This window comes from Chelon labrosus (genome assembly GCF_963514085.1).
Source record: "Chelon labrosus genome assembly, chromosome: 11".
NCBI classification, from domain to species: Eukaryota; Metazoa; Chordata; class Actinopteri; order Mugiliformes; family Mugilidae; genus Chelon; species Chelon labrosus.
The window spans coordinates 20,863,936-20,886,223 of record NC_140344.1 but is presented as its reverse complement, the minus strand read 5'-3'; the positions used below and the strand labels follow the sequence as shown (position 1 = coordinate 20,886,223).

At 43.9% G+C, this 22,288-nt stretch overlaps 1 protein-coding gene across 1 annotated transcript; it reads right to left on the bottom strand.

The window, feature by feature from the left end:
* Positions 1-508: 508 nt before the first annotated feature.
* LOC311495354 (immunoglobulin superfamily member 22-like) lies at positions 509-12,447 on the bottom strand (the record flags this gene model as incomplete). The annotated part of the gene is made up of 25 exons (XM_084554766.1): positions 11,702-12,447; positions 11,238-11,372; positions 10,367-10,503; positions 8,530-8,629; positions 8,358-8,394; positions 7,913-8,084; positions 7,536-7,649; positions 7,261-7,423; positions 6,794-6,906; positions 6,452-6,614; positions 5,599-5,883; positions 5,370-5,494; positions 4,521-4,662; positions 4,126-4,333; positions 3,932-4,020; positions 3,031-3,333; positions 2,738-2,911; positions 2,480-2,608; positions 2,107-2,403; positions 1,929-2,017; positions 1,613-1,805; positions 1,204-1,506; positions 956-1,104; positions 666-846; positions 509-588 (listed from the first exon to the last, which is right to left on the bottom strand). The coding sequence occupies exons 1-25, from the start codon at positions 11,910-11,912 to the stop codon at positions 509-511; spliced, it is 4,092 nt and encodes a 1,363-aa protein (XP_084410892.1). The 5' UTR covers positions 11,913-12,447.
* Between the last annotated feature and the right edge of the window lie 9,841 nt (positions 12,448-22,288).

The window sequence follows — 22,288 nt, the reverse complement described above, 5'->3', positions numbered from 1 at the left end:
CAATATAAGCTGTTTAGATGTGACGTACAATGTACAACCCAATGTTACACTAAAATCTTGTGAAAAGACACACACTCTGTCCTACTTAGTTAATATCGCATGTGGCCTTCCAAGTGTTGTGAAGCAACATATTGGGAAAGGAGAGGAAAGGAGAGGAAAAAAATGATTCAATTCAGATTTCTTTATAGAGAAAAGCAAGTGTGACTTACAGAAAAAAGATGATCTCTCTGGCTGAGTGAGCTGACTAACAATAGAGTAACAATTTCTGCCTCCAACACACCGAACACCAATCTGCCACTGAAGCGCGACATGAGAATGCGAGCGAGTCTGACCTCCAGTGTTCACTGGATGTATTAACCAGAACCATGTAACTATGGCAGCGTGAAAAAGGCAAATGGAAATCAGTCAAAAGAGAAATTAGAGTCAAACAAGAATGCCCTATCCAAAAGTTATGTAATTGGCAACAGTGACAGAAGCATAAGTGCTTCTTTGTTGCTTTTCAATTGTTCTAGCGGACCTTTGATAAAATAAGCTTCTCTCTGTTTCCCTGATTGGTGAGGGTCTCCAGCAGACTCTTGTCGTCCTTATCTGGAAGTTACAACAAATAGTTTAGTCAAAGAAAACACAATAAGTCATCCTGCGTCCCACACTCCCTCTCAGCCTACCATATATCACCAGGTTGCAGGAGCACTTGGCCGTCCCCAGGGGGTTCTCCAGCACCAGTGTGTACTTTCCGCTGTCCTTGGCTCCACAGGACGGGATCACCAGGGTGCACACGCCGTTTGCTGTGCTGTGCCAAAACCGAGGGGACGCGGAGATCTTCGAGTCGCCTTTGTACCAGCACGCCTACACAGGGGAATTATTTGAAATTGTGGGTGACGACACTCGGAGGCGTGTGCTATTATTGCACATATATTGATAGAGACGATAGCGTCAGTAGCCACGTGTTTTATACTTGGGGTGTTGGCAATCCCTGATAGGCACAGCTCATGGTGCAGTCATGCCCCTTGTGGACGGCATGGTCCTTCAGCGGCAGCAGGAAAGTAGGCTTCACCTGACGTGGTGACGAGGCATACTCCTTCAGCTGAAGGCTGCTGATGCACTCTTAGACACAGATAGACATTTATGAAGAAAATTAGATAATAAGGACTCATGTGAATCAATGGTTTATGACTGTAAAATAATAAAATGTCTCCCATTCACTTTTCTCCATGGCAATGATGAAAGGTTCCTTCGAGTCCAAGGGGTCGCTGTCGCCAATGGCGTTCTGTGCAACAACCCTGAAGAAGTACTTCCTCCCTGGAAGGAGCCCAGTGACGGTGTACTTGCTGCTGAAGACGCATTCGGCCACGGTGAACCAGGAGGCAGTGCTCGTGTCTCGTTTGAGGATGACATAATGTGCTCCCTCGTCATCTTCGGCCAGGTCCGGGGTGTGATCCCACTGCAGGGTCACGCTGCCCGGGACCTCTTCATCCAGGCGGAGGTTCTTCGGGGGTCGAGGAAAGTCTGAGCGCAGAAAGGGGATTACGAAGAAAAGAGTTTGCCTTGATTTTTTTTCCTATTTGTAAGATCTGTAACTTTCCAAAAACGCTCTAAAGCTTTCATCATTTACCCGTAACCCTGACATTGACGTCATAGTGAGCCTCGCCGTAGTCATTCTTCAGGTGAGCGCGGTAGACGCCAGAGTCAAATCGTTGAGAGGAAGAAATCAGGAACTGCGAGTGGTTCTTGCTCTTTGTGATGACCTCTCTTCCCGTGGTGAGAACGCTATCCTTGAACCAGCTAACCACAGGAGGAGGTGAGGCCTGTGAGCGTGGAGACAATGTAGATGGGATTTTTGCGGGTTTGCATCTTTCGGTTCAGTTACTACATGTTCCTGGAGGAAAGCGCGTATGAATGAAATATTAAACGGTTTATTTGAGTCTTACGGTGAAGCTGAGGTGAAGGCAGAGTGCCGTCCCAGCTCGGACGACCACGCGGTTCTTGAGCTTTCCCTGGAGATCAAACCTGGGTGGTACTGTGTAGGCACAAAAGAAAAGAAAAGAAGAGAAATATTAATAAAAATAAAACAAAATAAATATATATATGAGAGAATATGGTTGTTACCAGGTGGAGGCATGGCCAGTACACCCTCCGACAGCTCAATGGATTCCCCAACCCCTCCTTCATTAACAGCCCGGATACGGAAGTGGTACTTCATCCGCTCCTGAAGCCTCACCACTGTGAAGGCAGTACCAGCGATGGGGATCTTGGTGGCTTTCATCCACTCCTTCGCGTCTTCAGGGCGAACCTCTAGGATGTAACCCGAGGGCTCGTCTCCGTCGCCGGGAGGGGTCCACCTCAGAGAAATGGAGGAGTTTGAGGAGTCAGACACACACAGGTTCCTCACCAGGCCAGGAGCTCCTGCAGGGAGAACGCCAGCCTCAATAATTATGTTCAACGGTTCAGATCATTTAAAGTGATGCCAGGAAGGACTCACGTATCGGGTCTTTAGCGAGAACAGAATTAGAAATGGTGCTGGGGCTGCCTGCGCCAGCCCTGTTCACACTTGTCACTCTGAACTCATACTCCACATCGTCCACCAACCCATCCACCATGAAGCTGGTGTCTGAAAATTATATTAGAAACACATATTTACGGCATATACTGCAACTGTCAATGAAGAAATTAAAATAATAGGTCATGACCTTAATTGGCACATACAAACAAAACACTGTCTCCTAGCTAAATATAATACCTGTGAGAAGCTCCTTGTTGACCTGCAGCCACATGTTGCTCCCTTTCTTCCTCCTCTCCAGGTTGTAGCCCAGAACTGGAGCTCCTCCATCATCGGCTGGAGGTGTCCAGCTCACCGTCATGGTGTTCTTAGTTACATTAGACACCTGAGGCTGCGACGCTGTGCCTGGAGGCTCTGAGTAAGTGGATTTAAAACGGATGTCAAGTGCCTCACCTCTAACCCCAACCAGTAAGAATTAAACACTCTAACAGCACCCTGAAATATTCTAAGAGATTACGACGATTAGCTCTCACCTATGGGCTCTCCAGCACAGACCTCCTCTGTCTCCAGAGGCTCACTCATTCCCTCCGTATTGACAGCTCTGATGCGATACTGATAGGCCTGGCCCTCCTCCACTTGGTCGTCGCTGAAAGCCGTCGTGCTGCTGCCCACCTCCCCGGCCCTGTTCCAGGACTTCTTACCTGCCGCACGTCGTTCTATCAAAAAACTGGTCACCTGCTTTCCCCCGTTGTCCCGGGGCGCCTTCCACTTCATCTTGATACACTTTCCTGATAGCTCCAGGAACTCAATTTTCCCTTGAGGAGGCTTTGGACGGTCTACAGAAAAGGTGGTAATATATGTATACTGATCAGGCATAACATTATGACAATCTTCCTGATATTGTGTAGGTCTCCCCTGTGCCTCCAAAGCAGTTGTGGCTCATCAGAGAATGATCATGGTCCTGTGGTGTCTGTTGTTAGTGGGGGCCTTTGGTTCCTATGGGTTGAGGGGAGGGGCCTCTGTGGATCATCCCACAGATACTTGATCAGTTTGGGATCTAGTGAATTTGGAGGCCAGGTCAACACCTAGTGCTGATTTGCATGTTGTTGTTTTTTTTGGTTGTTCCTAAAGCGTTTTTGTGTGTGTGCTTGCATCAGGCTGCATCCTGCTGGGGATGGCTGCTGCCATCAAGGAGTGTCATTGCTATGGGGTGGGGGTGCCTGGTCTGGTCTACGTGGGTGGTACATGTCTAAATAACATCCACATGAATGTCGGGTCCAAAAGTTTCCCAGCAGAACATTGTATTGTCACAAGATGGTCAATGTTATGCACTTATCTTGGCAGTGGTTTTAATGTTGTGGCTGATCAGTGTAATTCAAATCTGTGTTATGAAAATCACTTTGACTTAAATGCCAAACATGTGCTGTCACCCACCGACCACGTTGAGATGCAGATTGGCAACCGCAGTGCCGCAGTCGCTCTTGAGACGGAGCATAATTGCGCCACTGTCTTCTCGCACACATCTAATAAACAGGGAAAGCACAAAATCATTAGACGTGTGTATTTTAATGTGACCTTTAAAAAGGTCGTAATATCCGAGAGGATGACACCCGTCCTCGCTCGTCCACCTGCTGAGCACCAGTGAGGTGCCGTCAGCCGTCCGCTCCACCTTTGTCCTCTCGTCCTCCATCACCTCCACTCCGTCCTTGTACCAGGTGACTTTGGGAGCCGGCTTGCCTTTGAAGGGGATCTTAATGGTGGCCGTGTGGCCTGCCTTCACAGTCACAGGCTGGGAACCCAGCAAGTCCAGCACAGACGAGTCAATCTCTGGAGGATCTGGAGGAAAAAAACAGAAAAGAGTGTGGTTTTAATTAGTTTTAAGTTGTTTAGGATTTTATTCCTAGAGAGAATATGTGAAAGGACAACGTGGTAAACAGGATCGCAAGCTAAAATGTAGCTGTTAACGAAAGGGGGTTCAGCCTCAACTGTGAATATACTCAACTATCAGACAACACACACTGACCTGCAAGGGAGAGGACGGCCTCACTCTCTGCTCCTTTGGCTTTGAAGGTGTACTTGCCCTCGTGGGACTCATTCACACCAGAGAAGGTTAGTTTGTGGACGGCCCCCTGCTTAACCACCTGAACGCCACTCAGCTCCGAAAGCTGTCAAATGTAATGACAAAAACATGACTCGGAGTATTTAAATTTGTTAAAACAAAATAAAGATAAAAGACTAAAATAAGACCTGGCTTATTTGTGAGGCTCTGTGTAGCTAAATAGTTCTTTCATTCTAATGAGCACTCAGAGTACATTTGAGACTCGGGAATGTCTTTAATTTTGCAGGTTTTGGCAGTTGGCTAAGGTGAAATTCCCACCTGATGATGGCACTGAATGAAAAGTAAATGAACCTCGAAAGATTTTTAAAAACCCAAATGTTAGACGTAATTGTCAAAACTTAATCGGGATCTTCAATCGAGGCAGCACGAATATATGTACTGAATTTCATGGCTATACATTTGTTCATCCAGAAGCCACTGTCATCTTTTACCAAAATACCAAAATACTGTAAATACAGCGTATATCACAGACATTTTGCTAAAATAAAATAAAAATCAACCTCTCGTGCACATGTTAGGACTGTGAATTGTTATGAGTTTCACTACAGTCTATCCAGTAGCTGACGTATATCAGTATGGATAAAAACGTCCTATCAACTGCTCACTGTCATCCATACTGATGAAGTGTTTGCTTGACATTAAAGGTACGTGGGTGGGTAAAAAAGACCATAACCAACCTCATTTAAAAACATAGGATACACTTAAAGACAGAGGCAAACAACCCTTTAGCATGTGTCTCTTGTCACCTCATACCTCCACTCCATCCTTCAGCCACACTCCATCCACCTTTTCATCGTCAAGAACGACACACAGCTCCGTCGGGGAGCCTGTGGGACACTGGGCATCTGACATGCCACTCTTCACTGAAGCAAAGCGCTCTGACGAGATAATAAACACAAAGAAAAGGTAGGAGGAATAAATGATTAGTTAATGTATGCTCCATTGTTAACTGTAAAAACTCCAGACACATAGAAACGATTACCATCCACGGTCAGATTGGCAGAAGACACATATTCGTGCGCGTCGTTGTCCTGGGTGCAGACGACGGAGTACTGCCCCTCGTCCGCCAGCTGGCAGTCCTCGATGATGACCTCTGCCCTCTTTCCTTGACGCGCGAAGACGTAGCGGCGGCTCGCTGTGATGTCGCACCCGTCCTTCAGCCAGCGGACGCGCACGTTCTTGGAGCTCATCTCGCACTCCAGGCGGGCCTTGCCTCTCTCCTGCACGCGGGCGTTCTTCAAGTGACTGGTAAAGCTGATGGGAATCCCTGCATCGACGCGTAAAAACAAGAAGAGAATGAGAAGATTTGGACTTTGGACCATAAGCACATACATATTGTGTCATATCCTGTTGTTAAAAACTGGAAAAGGTGTAGCGCACTCATGAATAACTACAATTTAAAAAATCTCAATTGCTATGCTTCTGATCATGCAAGCCCAGAGGATAGCCGCACGCCCTTGGAAGATATTTACATGCCCCTGCTTGCACCTTGAGCAAGTAAGCATCTTGTTAGACAAAGCCGTAATAAATGAGCTTGTTGTGGGGAGGGATTTGGTTGGATTACTTTCAACTCAGCACCAGGAGGAAGGAGCCATGCATCTTCATTTGGAAGATAGGGAAGATGATGTTGTTTAGCATAGCGCTGAAGGAACAAAGCCTCTAATCTCAGGGGGACAGCAAAAAAAAGGAAAAAAAAAAAAGGCTGTCTGAAGGTTTGTTTCCTTAGAAATCCTAGCTCCACTAAAACAACACATTTGGGAACAAAACATAACATAAAAAGCAGACATAAAAAGTTTCTTTTATTGTGGTAAGAGCCATGAAATCCGTGTACGTACTTTCAATGAAAAGAGGCACAGTGGCACTGAGGTCCCCGACGCTGATGGTGTAGTCTCCGGTGTCGCTGACTTTCACATCCTTAATCTTCAAGATGTAGGTCAGACCATCCTCAGACAGAGACACGTCGAACTTTTCATCCCTTTTTACTTCCTTTCCCTTCACCTGCAAAAAACAGAAGCACTTCTGGGAAAACTACACCCGCACCACCCTCCGGGCTTTTTTTTTGACGAGAATTACCTAAAGGGCAAAGTGTTCAGTCTCATCTTAGACTTGGACGTGATATCATTCTGTGAAAGTGCAATTACGTCCCTTACGTGTGTCCTTTTGAGTCCTATACGAACCTTCCAGATGAGCGGCGTGTCCGTCTTCTTGGAAAGACGCACCTCAAACACAGCAGTCTGCCGCTCCGTCACTTTCTTCGGCTTGAAGTCGGACAAGAATTTAAGAGGTTCATCTGAAATGGGAGAGAAAGGGGCCTGCGTTTGTATGATTTAAAGCGATAAATCAGTTAAATAGCTCCCTGAAGTGAATTCTATGAGCAAATAAAGCCAATCTGCTATCTGAATGCAAAATTTGCACTTTGATGGGTGTTCAGAGAAAATGTGAGACGACTGAGAAAGTTTTTAAAACTTTTAAAACTGAAACTGAATGTCTTTTAAACTAACCAAAACACCACATGGCACAAGAGTTAAGGAATGCAAATGACAAGAGTAAATGTGACACTGAGTATGTAAATGAAGACATGGGTGACATTGAAATTTGAATTATGAGCGGTGGGAACGAGTCCTGAGTCTCATTCTGCACTTGCCTATGACGTTGAGCCTGGCTGAGATTCTCCTGTCCCCAACCTGCAGACTGTAAGTGCCCATGTCGCTGAGGCTCACACTAGAGATGCACAACATGTGCTTCGTTCCCATCTGTTTTACTTGGTATTTCCCATGAGAATACTGGATCCGCAGCAGCTCTGCGCCCTGAATCGTGAATAAAATGAAGAGGTGAGGGGAGAGCTCACAAAAACAACAAAAAAAAAAAACCATATAAGAGGAATATTGGACACAGAACGAGACGATAGACGAGTTGTACCAGAAACCACTGCATCCTGATGTTTGGATCCTTCAGTTCCATGATGGTGTCGAAGATAACGTCATTGCCAGCTTTGGCAGTGATGTCCTCCAGCGGCTTCAGTATGTGCACCATCTAATAAATTAAATAAAGTTCAAATGCTTATTTAAAGATTTTAAACAAGCAGCAAAAATAACATGGCATTTTAAAGTATTTTTCCATCTTTAGTTGACTTTAGTGTTGCTATGCAACTCACCTTGTTACCATGACTGTGTTGAGTGACTGTGTAAAATCTTTTCCTGCTCTATTTTAAGCTGCTTTTCATATCATACCACAAACCTTCTCCTCTATATGTGATCCTGTGACATGTGAACGAGCTCTCTGAATGACATGCCCACCTCCACCTCCTCTTTCTTCTTCATCTCCTTCAGCTTCTTGAGAATGCCTCTGAAGTCGGTGAAGCCGTTCTCGGCGCAGATCCTCTCGTAGTCCTTCTTGTCAGCTCCAGCCAGGATCTTTAACATCTCCTCCTCAGTGGGTGGCTTCCTCTCCTCTCTCTTCTCCACACTGCTGCAAAAGGAGGATGATTTCACGTGGGAATTGAACGTGCACGCGTGTTTACATGCATTCGCATAGGTGTGTGCCAGGCTTGTGTGCGTGCGTGTGACAGGTAGTGTATGTATAGGCGTGATGGCAGCTCAAAGGCATCTTCCTCTGTCCCAGCAGCAACACTGATACACAGTGGAGCTCTTTAGATCTTTTCCCTGTAGATATTTATGGATGCATGCGTGCACGCATGACAGGCTCTGGGAGTATCACGGCTAGTGTTAGACAAGCTCCTACCATTTCTTCAACATCTTTTTGAAGTCCATCGCTGGATCTAGTACAAAGAAAGAACAACTTTCACATCAGGGGTGAAAACTGCAGAAACTGAGCTGTAAGAATTCTAAATAACTATCACAGCTAAGAAAAGCTTCCACATTATACATGTATTTTACAAAATGGTGAGTCTCACTTTCTGTTACAACGAGGGATACGGAGAAGGTGGCTTCTCCGTGCTTGTTGGAGGCAACGCACTTGTAGACATCAGCATCCTCCAGGGTCAGGTTTTTGATCTGATGAGCAGGAAATGCATTACACATTAGATCAAGTAAAGTAAATCAGCTCGCTCAATACTTCTTGTTAGACAATTTCAAATCACCATACTGTGATTACATGTCAGGATATTTTAAATCCCACTGCAGTACTTCTTCAGTGCAGTAGGAGGCAGAGCCACGCCAGGAATACCCAGTAAACATTTAGCACTGAAACTTAACAGTCATCCCTCACCAGAGAAACAGATGGCAAGGGGAGATGCATATGTCAGCACCCACAAGTTAATTGCTTTATAATAGCTATTTAAGCTTCACTTAAGCTCCCCGGCTGGTACAGAGAAAGCGCTAAATCCACTCCAGAGTGGTTATAGATAAAAGGATCAGAGAGTTTATTTTTTTTTTCTCTTTCTATCTACTTTTCCTCGTGATGCATGGTGTCCCGTCTCACTTGACAGCACCAAGATGGCAGAGTCCTTGGGCTTAATGTTAGACTGTGCAGAGCCACCGTGCTCTGTCGGTGTCTGTTATGGGAACATCCACCTTTTAAAGGAACACATATTGACTGCACTGTACTTCAGGCTTCGATTTGAATGCATGGGGATTCATTAAAAGAAATATTTCCAGATGCCGGTGCTCAAATGACACTGGTCCTGGTCCTGGCACTTGTGTATGAACATATCAAAAATAGTTTGATATCTTGATATATAACAGAAGAGTTCATGGAGGGAGACGACCAATTGTTTTAAATTTGTTTGGAAAAGAAGTGTCTGTTGGTTACACAATCAGCCATAACATTAGGACCATCGCCAGGAGAAGTAAATGATGTTGTCAATCTTGTGACAATGCAATGTTCTGCTGGGAAATGTCTGGACCCGGCATTCCTGTCGATGTTACTTAGACATGTGCCACCCACCTAGACCAAACCGGGTACCCCCACCCTATAGCAATGACACTCCGGTTTAGGAACAACTCAAAAAAACATGAAGCACAAGGTGTCGACCTGGCCTCCAAATTCACTAGATCTGTTGGAGCCATATTGAATCTTAAGATATAATTACAAAATACGTAGACTTGTTTTGAGTAAATTATGGTATTTCTATTTATAAAAGAAATTATTATTAAGGCAATCATCTAGATCTGGAGCCTTCTGAGTTTAAAATGTATAAAGGTCCTTGAAGACGCTTATTTTATTTCAATTTGATGTCCACCCACGGACAGGTGGCTATTTAATTCTGCTGAATGAGCGTTTTGAAGCTGTTAGGTGGCGTAGCGTTAAAGTTTTCCGACCACACACTCACACACAAATGTTTCAGACCTTGCGTATTAAGTTACTCGTTTAATTTTGTTTTATAATTATGGAAAGTCAACCAGAGATTTATGTTCAATAAACATCAAACTTGGATGAGCGTCGTCTCTGCGCGTGCTTATTAAAAAGTGTGTCGGTAACTGTCCACCTTAACATCAGCTGGCTAAAAGGAGATACACAAAGGATTAGCCACTTCAAGATCCCAAACTGATCAAGTATCTGTGGGATGCACTGGAACAAGCCTGATTCACAGAGGCCGGTCCCCTCAACCCACAGGACCCAAAGGCCCCCACTAACAACTTTCTGTTGCCAGACACCACAGCACACCCTCAGAAAGCCCATATCCATTCTCTGACGAGTCACAACTGTTTTGGTCATAATGTTATGGCCAATAGGTGGTATATCCTTAACACTGACAATAAACATTGAGCTGTGTAGTTCTGGTGTCAAACCTTAAGTATGTGCTGATTGTTAATGTTGTCACAGAAGGATTTAGTTGCATCAGACAGCGGACACCCACTGTCCCGTTCCCAGCTAACTGTGGGCTGTGGATTCCCCGTCACTTTTGCCTTGAACACTGCGTTGTCACCTGTGAATGACAAAGAGGCAGATCAGGTTCATGTTCATTATCTGGTTCATTATTACCAAGCTAACTACAATTTCTCTTCTTTTTACTGCATCGTAAAAGAGCTTTTCTTTTTTAACAAACCTGACACAAACTCCCGCTGCAGCAAAGAGAGTGGATGTTTAATGTGCGTCTGATCAATTTCCTCTTTCTTACCTTTTCTTGGAAACCGAGACCAGTTGTGTTTACCGCCGTCCCATGAATGCTAATGGTGCAGCTACTCTGCAGTGTTCTGCATATTGTGACAGGCCATCCTCTACGAGTCTCTTGTATCTATAATTCACAGGTAGAGCCGGGGTGACTCCGGTTCAAACACCTACAGTTTATGCAGAGCAGGTACTGGTGTTCAGCAGAAGCAACAAAGGCTTTATTTCGGTGGAGGTGACGAGCGCCACAAAAACTCACACGGTATCACAGTATCTCTGCGCTTTTGCGAGGCCTTTGATCGCAGTGGAGGAAAATACTTATCTAAAGTTTACGCGCAAACTTTTGTTTCCCGGCGGAGTTGGGTTTGTGTCATCCAGAGTTTCTAGGCAAACTATGGGCGAGGATCTAAAATTGGCTCGCACGTAGTTCTCTTACAGTCTCAAGGGCTCGCGCTTGTTTATAATGCAACGTGAAGAGAGATATTAGGGAACGCAAAGGGCATTTCATGAAATTTCAAGGTGCTGTGAAATGGAAGGAGCGCTTCACCTCACCCTCTTGGGCAGTGATGGGGCGTAGTTTCTCCTCGAAATCTGGGACAGTCTCTCCCTCTGGGACCTTTGTGGATTTCTGTACCTGGCTGAAGGACTCCACCACGCCTGAGGTTTTGTGTTGAACCCCACAGTGCTCTGATGGAGTGTGAAATGCAAACATAGTAACGTCAGAATCATTCGCAAACATGTAAACTAACGTGCAGATAAGACTTTCTTTTGTTCATGGCACTGTAGACCTGAGTAATGAAGTCAACCAGCTTTATTACAGCTTTTTACTGCATTTTGTAAATGCCAGCATGACAAAAAGTGTGTCAAAGCTGACATTTAACCCATTAATGTTCATTTATTCTGTAACTTTTGTTTAATTATTGCAATTGGGAACTTTAATAGACAGTAATTTGGGGCCTGCCTCATAATGTCAAAGGTTACAAGAGAAAGAATGGCAGAAAGGGAGGTGTTCCTACCCTCCACAGTCCTGGTCAAGCCCTGAACCACTTTTCGCAACTTGGAGGAGGTCATGGATGAGGTGAAGCCGGATGAGGAAGACATCTGCACCTCTGTCATCTGCATCATCTGTTCCATGTGCTCCATTCTTCCCCCAGTGGCCTGGAGGAGCTCTGCTGCCATAATAATGGTGTTGAGCTGATCTGTACGGTGCTGTTGAGAGACAAACATGTGAAATGATAGTATGACAACAGCCCGGCTGCGCTCATTTGACTGCTTAGACTACTGGGTCTCGCCGTGTGTAACATCTTGTAGTCCTGATGTATTGCCTCCAGTAGCTAAGTGGGACCAGAGGGACAGAGGACGATCCCGACCAATTGACGCAGCGATGTGGCTAAGAGTGGATTCTGATGCCAAACAAGGGTATACAGAGTAGGCCTATATTTGTGTATGTGTACATACACTTATGCGTGCGTGCATAAGCGTATGTATGCTCGAAGGTTTGCGTGCACGTGTTGAGCACACACCCTCCTCGTGGTAATTGGGTTTGTGTTTGCAGAAGCACGTGTTTGCAGAAGATGATTGAAACTCATCTCCCTTCCCCTGCTCGTCGCCCCTGCCCTTTCCTTGCTCCATCATTCCCCTTTCAACAGTGACTACAATGGTCCTTTGGCTGAGCCGGTCTCACACAGAGATCCAATTAAAGAGGAAATCCACACAGCTGCTGTGTTCGATAAAGCACAGCGTTTATTTTACCATTGATGAACTGTGCTCATTTTCCCTTTCCCTTTCTCTGAATTTCTGTTTCTCCCATTATGCATTTTGTTGTTTCTTTCAGCGCATTGGTGTGTATGAACATCTTCGCCCCGACATAATACAATTAATTCTGTAACAAACAGGGTTAGGGTAAGGGTTATAACTATCAGTGATTGGACAGATGACCCCAAAGCAATTTCAGGAACAGATGAGGCACTATCCTTGATTATTTATTATTTGATTAAGCAGGTAAAAGGTCACGAGTTAATCCATTGTGGCATTTGCACTTGGAAACTGTTGCTGCGAACCGGCAGCTTGTGTTTAAAGGAGACGACAATGCAAGCGAATCAAGCCATTCTTGTAAAGAGATGGCAGGAACATTAAGAGTTGGCGAAGTTTCTTAGTAAAGGAAGGATCTGCAATCTTTGAGCAGATGAAATTTGGTTAAAACTCAGAGGAGGCTTAGAGCGACTGACGTCTCGAAGCATACGGCATCATCTGTAAAACACGTGATCCATGGGTGCATGCATGTCTTCCTATGGCTTTGAATCACTATTTATGATGTGACTGAAGACAGTAACAGGCGGATGAACTTGACTGGACGGTCCCTCACAGCGCAGGTGGACAATGACCCCAAAATTACCTTAAAAGCAACTTGTTGAAAGCAAAGAAACTGAATTGTCTTGGCCCTTGAAAATAGCAGAATAATTAATGTGTGAAAGTGGTTTTAATTCTTACACCCTTTCTCCAAATTGGATGTATGTAAGCTCTTTGTCTGTTTAGAAATACAACATGTATATTTGGCTTTACAAACCAAAGGAACAAACAATTAGGCACGAGCGGTGGAAAATGTAAATCCAAGAAGTATTTACGTGACTTTTGTCTCCTGCGAGCAAATACATGTTGAGGTTAGAAAGCTAATTAGTCCTGCAGGCTTTGATACGTACCACAGTACGTTGCTTTAAAGCAGCCACAGCACACTCTTTGATGGTATAACTCTGCAGTCTAGTAGCGAGCGACTGGAAGCTACGAAGTGCTGCCGAACAGGTTGCCGTCTCACTGCAAGTGGAACACGAGAACATCTATTTTCCCTGCCTTCTCCCCTTGTCTCTTTGTTCAGACTCCTTGATCAGTTTCTCCCTCACACAGCACCCAGCACGGCAAATTGCAAAAGGATTTTTTTTTTTTTTTACTCCCCTCTTGGCTCCGTTATTTTAGAAAGACACACACACAGCCAGCCAAACTTACTTGTCACAGCAAAGCCTTTGCTTTCTCACAGACTTAGCCCGCGCCCCAAGTTTCTGGTTCAACTGCTTCCAGCTCGGATGTCTTCCTCTTGTGGCGTTTCTAATCCACACTCTGCTCCCCTCACAGTGGGATCCCGTTTGCCCGTTTGGTCTCCACTGCTTTCCCGGTTCCTTTTTGGTGGATGAGCCGTGATGGGTCGTTCAGCTCAAACACCTGCTGTGTCTCGTCTTTAGACAAATAAGGCTCTGATCTGCTCACGGTTTGTTGGGCCAGGCTGTCCTGAGTTGGCCGGATGCATCATGCTAGCATTCCCCACAGGTCAGTTTGTCTGAGGGTCCACTGTGGGCCATCTCAAGCTAGTATTTTAGACCATTAACTTTCTCCAAGGAACATGTGCTGATGGAGGCTTTCTGGCAGCCTCTGAAGCAGATTTGTCTCTATGTCGGAGTTCTAAATGCAGTATGCAACGACACATACACCGATCAGGCATAACATTATGACCACCTTCCTAATATTGTGTCGGTCTCCCTTGTGCCTCCAAAACAGTTCAGGTGGACTCATCAGAGAATAGATGTGGGCCTTCTGAGGTTGTCCTGTGGTGTCTGGCAACAGGATGTTGTTAGTGGGGGCCTTATAGGGGAGGGGTCTCTGTGGATCATCCCACAGATACTTGATCAGTTTGGGATCTAGTGAATTTGGAGGCCAGGTCAACACCTTGTGCTGTTCTTCATGTTTTTTTGAGTTGTTCCTAAAGCGTTTTTGTGTGTGTGTCTGTGTCAGGCTGCATCCTGCTGGGGATGGCTGCTGCCATCAAGGAGTTTCATTGCTATGGGGTGAGGGTGCCTGGTCTGGTCGAAGTGGGTGGTACATGTCTAAGTAACATCCACACGAATGCCAAGTCCAAACGTTTCCCAGCAGAACATTGTATTGCCACAAGATGGTCAATGTTATTCACTTCTCCTGTCAGGGGTTTTAATGTTGTGGCTGACTGGCGTATATTATCATTCTTTATCGGTCAGAGACTGATCGTCTGTTCGTGCCTTTTCAGTGATGTTCGGGATATGTAAGGCTTGTGCCATCTGTTGTGAGTTTTCCGTAGCATTGAAATAGGCTCTGTGAAACACACAACAAACTAGTGAGATAAACAAGCTGAAGCTCAGACAGTGCAGTACATAGTTAAATATACAAAACATAACATCGATGAATTAATCATAGAACAATTCATTTCCAGCCAAGAAAAAGCCCAGAGGACAATGTGACTGAAAAAGAAGACGGACTATGGCTACAAAGCCACGGCTGGTGTCATGTCTTCTTTATTCTTCTTCTCTTATATTTATATATTATTATTATTATATATGTGTGTGTGTGTGTCTGTTTTCCAAATCAACTTCCAAGTATTAAACTAAAACCTGTGTTTGTGGTCTCTCTAAAATCATAGAAGCAGCTAATTTTGCCAAATTCATTAGAAACATAAACTTTCAGTAGCAGACATATTTTTATGAACCAAGTACTAATTAAAATCAAGCACTTAAGCTAAAATGTGGACCACTGGAACATCTGTAAGTGAGCACACTGTCAGTAGTTTTTTTGGTAACACTGCCTAATAAAAGCACACAAAACTGAGAATAACTACGCAAGAACACGGACAAGAACATAGACACACTGACTATTGATATGTGAAGTTATTAAATCTGACTTTAGAGTGATATATCTCATTAATTAGTCCAGAAATTGGACTAATTAAAACTGTTCTGTGCAGAGATATTCGCTCTATCACCTTCAAGAACAGGGATAACACGATCTGCCTAGTGCAGGTGATGAGTTGTGATTGTGAAAGGTGCCGTGGTTGAATATTTCAAGAGTTTAAAACACACATTTTATTAAAAATCATTACAATGTAAGACTTAGACAGACTTTAATCACCCACAAGGGAAATTGCTTGGTCACAGTAGCTTAGTTGCACATAAAAAACACTCTTGAGAACCACCAGTAGATAAAATAAGAGTCAAATAAAATGAAATAAAAATAAAATACAAGAAATTGAGAGAAGTAAATATATACAGTATTAGCTAAAAAAATAAAATAAAATCATCCACCACTTTTTGTGACTGTGAGGAGACCCATGTACAGTGTTTGTCGATTAAATTATGTTTATGATCAGAATTTAAACGTAGGACATGTTCCTCGTTTAATGTGCTTCAAACATGCTCGTCACTGGAGCTGGGCGAAGCAAGACTGCCTTGTTAGGAGCGCGGGCTACCTGTCACGTAGATGCTCTTTGAGGAGGCAGCGGGGAGCGCTTAAGTCTGATTGTTTGCTTTGAGACAGCGAGGGATGGATGCAAAAAAAAAAAAGAAAGGAAATCCAGAAGGAGAGATCAACACAGAGACCCCCACTGGCACTGCTTCCCTCTAATCCTCTTTACACCTGGCTGGCATATTAATGATGGAGAAATGACCTAGATTTCCTTCAGAGCACACTCATACTGACAGCACAAAACATAATGAATAGGTTGATTTAAATGTATTTCGGCTCGACTGTCGTTGTCTTTTTCTCTCTGAGAAAGCGTAGACCTTCATTCCTGATGAAAGACTGGAAGACAACAAGAGTCACTTTGGTTTCAGCTGTTTGAGCTTCTCCTGTGCCTACATGGTGAATGCAATCTATGCTTTCACAAAGAGACGATAAAAGATTGTCAAAATACATATATATAAATACGATGTCTTTTGATGTTGCATGCATAACCTCAGAAAAAAAACACTTCACGGCTAATAAATCACTGGCATCAGAGCTATTTATACCACCTCTCTGTTTAGATTCTTCACTTTCTCACATGGGATTGCAGATGACTCTGTAAGTCACCAGTGCACAACAACACCGGCAAAATCTTTGTGGAAAGGCAAAATCCGGTAATTGCAGATTTGCAGCAAGGTGAACTGGTGAGTGTGTTTGAGGCCATTACTTTGACTCTGAGTGGAAGCAGTCAGAGGGAACGCCGCGGTTGCTGTTTAATGTGGCAACAGCTGTAGCTGTGTGACGGTAAACGCTCCTTCTGAACTGCACATCTCTGGAGATGACTAATTTACAAATCTGTATTTGGAGGAGACAGCTGCAGACGGGAGTGCGCGTCTGCTGTGTGGGATGCGAGTCAGTTCCTCAGATTTGAGGAACTTTTTACAATTACTGTCACTTTGCGCTTCACCGTCTCCGTGCATGCGTTTTGTGGGGTGTTCAATATAGACTAGCAAACACAGATAAATGAACATTTCACTGCTGAAAATAAATTTTCCACTTTCCGTCCCTCCAGCATCGTCTCCTCTCCCCATTTACCATTCCTCACCTCCTCTCCTTTTTTTTCCTCCTCATTTTCCCCCATCCCTCCACTTGACCTCTCCCTGTATCCTGCCTCCTCTTCACTCATCTGTAAACACGGAGGAATGCTATTTCCCCAGGAGGAAGCTCAATAAGACACAGCGAGGCAGAAAGAAATGCCATTCCGCACCTGTTTGGGGAGGGAGGCGCCGGAGGGGGCAGCCAGAACTGATCCGGTGGGATGCAGGAGGCAAAACCTCCTAATCCCTGTGACATTTTAGCTCAGGCCTCTCATCAAAGGCTGCTGTGCTGCCCTGGAGAAGGGGAGATTGGAGGAGGGCGGTGCTTGGGAGAGACTGAAGGAGATGAAGGCGGAGTGGCAGACAGACAGAGAGACATATACACATACAGACAGACAGAGAGACAGACACAGACAAGCAGATGTTGGATGAGTATGAGAGAAATGTTTAAAGAGGCCAATTTGTCCGCGTCACGTTCCCTCTGTTCAAAATGCAAACCTCATCCCACTCTGAGAAGATGCTCCCTGCATACCGAGTCCCTGGCGATGTCTTACCCCTTGGCTGTGCTCAGTGGTATCATAACTTGTGCCACCTGTCACAGCCAACTGGGCATACTCTTCCTCCCTGTGGGCACGGTCTCTGCATCACCCCACGAAACAGCAGCCCCTACCTCAAACACCCTGTCTATGTCTATATTATTCCACCGCAGACCGCCTCATCCCGGATTCATCCAAGCGCGGAGGACCCCCGGACGGTGGCTCGACGTGCCGAGTGTTCCCGCGGGAAAACGACGCGAGCGAATGTGTTTCAGACAGTGTAAAAGCTTTCACCTCTTCTTGGCCAATTTACACCTTGTGTAACTCCCCCGAAAACTTTCTGTCCACCTTTAATGTGAGTTCAAAGTGTGCAGGGCCCCTTGCTGTGCACTGGATGCTTGTCTGAACTTGAAACAGTCAGACAGAATATCAGGTACAAGGGCTGAGCAGAAGACAGGCTTGTTTTTGTCTTCAGTCTGACAAGAAGATCAGATATAAAGAGGAATAAAAACCGGTACCTCAAAGGGCCCGTGACGATGTCCTGCAGCCAAGCCAGAAAAAAAAAAAAAAACAGTACAAGAAACTATTTGATTAAACTCTTCAGTTGACTTTCAAGCCCAGGGTGTATGTGTGATGAAACACCTTCAGTTTTCACTGCAACAAGGCCGAGCAAGGTGAAGCTGTAAAGTTCTTGTTTCCGTGTAAATGATGTTTGTCTGAGGTCACGCGCTAAGCACTCATTTCAATACGGCCCCGATGAATACCTAAGCATTTCATTTACTCTCGGTGTTTGCCTTGAAGATTACATTATTAATCCACAGAGACAGAGGATTACGGGGGTTTGTGGTCCAGCTGATTCAGAAGGCACAGCTGGGACAAACTAAATTGAGGTCATATTACTTATAGGCCAGGTTTCGCATCCTGTGATCTGTTATCTGCGTCCATAACCGTGGCTGCTGTGCAGTGACTGGACTTGAATTCCAGCTGGGGATAAACAACACGATTTGATGCATTTTATCAAGCAGAATTAATTATACATTAGATAGAAAGGAAGTTAATTTAAGGTTTAGACTTACTTACTTACTTTGCATTTTAAAGCGTGGCCATGGGTCATTTCTATAGGTATTCCTATATTGTCCGAGGATTTTCTTCTCTGCGTAGGTTGCAAAACAGCAAAGCAAATAATTGAGATCTCTCGTCAGAGCAGGGCAATGTGTGCCTTTATTGTTCCCAGTGCCCCGATAGATACTAACCAATAAAGTATTGAGTTTATTTCAGCTAGTCAAATACTTAAAGAGACAGTAATATATTTTTTTTCCTGTCGTGAAAACCTAACTGTAATTCCTTCTATATATTGCATTGTGGACAAATAACACACTCAGCGTGAGGTAACACAATACTGACTGTATCTATATATGGCCCACTGATGAAATGACTGCAATATTTATACGTATGCATCATTATTAACTGGGTGTCTGTGGTGACACACCCAGGGAAAAGCTTTCTGTCAGGTTAGCTCTAATATAAATAGATGTGTAGATGTGAATGCAGGGTGCTAAATCAAACAATAGCTGATGAGCTCAGAGATTGCTGCTAATGCACACTGAACATTTCCCGATGCCGCACAGCTTCACATTAACGGCATTTAACTCCCAGAAGTAGCATCTTTACTGAAACGGCAGCAGTTTGTCTGTGTGCAGTATTAAACTGCGTTTGCGCCGCCAGCTGCAGGTGCTGAGGCCTGAACAATGTGTGCGGAGCAGAGTTACTGCTAAATGCGTATTTATTATTCAAAAGCATTTAGTTTTTATTTTAATATGGGGATTTGTGTCAGGGGCAAGATAAAAAATAAAATAAAATCAGGTGTTACAAGTAGCAGACTCATAGTCATATGGGCTTCTGGAGTTCAGTATGTTTCAGTGCCTCCTCATGCTTCATATGTAGGGAAATTGGCCCAAACTGACCAAAAATAAAGACATTTATTGTGCATATATGTTATTAATTTCGTTTTTTGTGTAAATAACCTAATAGACTTAGACTTTATTTATCCACAAGGGAAATTGCTTGGTCACAGTAGCTCAGTTGCACATAAAAATAAACACTGTTGAGAACCACAAGTAAAAAGAAAAGTAGATGGATAATTAGTCAAAAAATAAATAAATAAATAAATTATTAAATATATAAAACAATAAAATATAATTAAAAATCTAGTAAAAAAAACTTAAAATAGTATAAGCAGAAAATGTACAAAATTTGCATGTGAACAAAACTACAAGATATAGAGACAGAATTAAAGGATTAATAAGTGTTATAATGTGCATTAACATGAATAACGTGGAGTTATCTGTTACAGAAAGGTGAGTTCTTGTACAGCTGGACTGAGTAGGTTTTGTTTTTTGCTGTAGTTTTTGTTTTATTTCAGTCGATTAAGGTATTTTCTTTTTTTTTATCAGCCCCAGTTTTTGTTTTTATAGTAGCCTTGGTGCAGATCAATAATAAATCTAAATTGTGTTGAACTCCAACACAGCAAAATTTAATGTAGCGCTGAGCTTTGACAGCCTTCTAAGAGCCTTGTAATAAAAATGACAACGGAGGAAATCTGTAACTAAACTATGAATGAACACGACCAAGGATGGTGACATGGAATCTAATGAAATGTAAAATTGATTATTTCTCTGAAGATATTTGGTGAGATTTAAACACAGCTTTGCTTACAGCACAGGTATCAAACATACGGCGTGTGGGCCATAAGCGGTCCCCCAGAGGGTCTAAGCTGGCCCGCAGGATGAATTTGCAAAGTGTGAAAAGTCCATAGAAGACTTTTTCAATGAAAATAAATGCTATTCGTTAGGGACAGCAAAAGCACTGTACTGTTAGTAAGAGAAGTGGACAGACACAAAACTGAGACCCAGCAATGTGCCCGAATTGCACGTATTTCATTTTTATTTAAAGGGTTGTTTATTAAATGTAAACTTTCTCCTGATTTACTTGTTCTTCTTTGCACTAAAACAAAAGGAAAAATCTGGAGTTGTCATTACTTATAGGTTATTATGCTGCTGTCTTACTGGCCCGGCCTGCTTGGGATCAAATTGGGCTGCATGTGGCCCCCAAACTGAAATGAGTTTGACACCCCTGGCTTTGGCAAACAAACCAAAAAAGTCATCTATTGCTCTTTTATCTTTGACCAGAGGGCGGCAGTAACGCGCGTATCCTGGAGTGGTCACCTTCACACAGCCCACGCACAAAGGCTGTATTATGTGGAAATAATTAGTTTGTAATGAGATGTGTGGACAGCTGCGACGCTGCGAAATGTTGTTTCACGCCCCAAATTAAGAAGACACATCTTCTTACAATATGAAACTTTTTTTAATCTCATAATTTTCCAGACTAGTATATAGTATTACTATATAGACACCAGACACATTCATTTAATTATATTTATTATACTTTATACATTTTTTATCTTATTCTTAATCTTCTTCTTATTATTAACTGTTTTACTGTCTTTTATTTTATTATTATTATTCTTTTATGTGCAGCTGAGTTACTGTGACCAAGCAATTTCCCTTAACGATCAATAACGTCTACGTCTAAATTAGCGTGAAAAGACTGGCACACTGTTCCGTTTACTTTAGTTTAGCCAACAAATAAAATTCATCTGGGTGTTTTTAGAGGTGATCCAGTCTAGAAGAGGAATTTATGTTTGACATGAAGAGAGGAATGGGATTATTCCTGTCACAAACTGGTTTAGTAATAGATAAACTAGTTTTGGATAGAAAATCTTTAACAAAAAACAAAGATTAAAATATTTTTCAATATTTGATTTCTATCACATATTTCTTCATCAGCTGATTTTTTTTTTTAATTTTAATTATTGCTCAGCTAATTAACATGTGGCCCTGAACTGTTGGGAAGATGGTAGACTAGGAAAAACTGAACAACTTTCAGTCTGCTCGGCTATTGGGTGATGGACCACACCAGTGCCAAGCAACGGTGAGGGCGAACGCGTTCATCCCGCCTCCGATGGCCCATTTCCGGGGTTCTAATTGGACGCCGGGCCCGTCGTTCCCAGCCCACCCAGGTTAGGTTGCTCTGCACCGTGATGCTCAACTGATGGGCGTACTGAGCTGTTCGGTGAAAGGAGAGCTCCTTACGTGTTTCATTGTAGCAAAACAAAACCATGTTCTCTGCTAGGGGTTTCTTTTTTTTAATTATTTTGCAAAAAAAGCTCTGCTTTCTGCGCGCCACCCTTCCAGGAGCGCAGCTGTTTGTTTTTTTCCTCTCTCCCTGCGCTCGTTGACAAGCGCGTTTGACGATGCTATTGCGGCGTTTTAATGGGGGGGAAAAAAAGAAGCTCCTGTTAGAATAACAACACACGGCAGTGCATCGCTGCTAGCCACACGTATCAGTGTTTGTTAGTTTCATCCGGATGAGGTTGCTCGCTTGCGATCTCCCACGCACGCACGGCGGACTCGGACAGCCCAGGTACTTTGGGGAGAAATGCACCTGCCGTGAAGACAACGGAGCAGCCGGAGCACATGGACATCAGTCCCCCGGACCTGGAATTGGACTGTCACGTCTGAGTGCCTGGTTATACGCCGCCATGGAGCACTCACAGTTTTTAATCGTTTAATATCTACTCGCCGCGGGGCTTCAAACCCACCCGAGAATGACAGCTGATCGCCCCTCCTCTCCCGGGACTTAAATAAATACGCGCTCCGTGTGAATGCCCTCA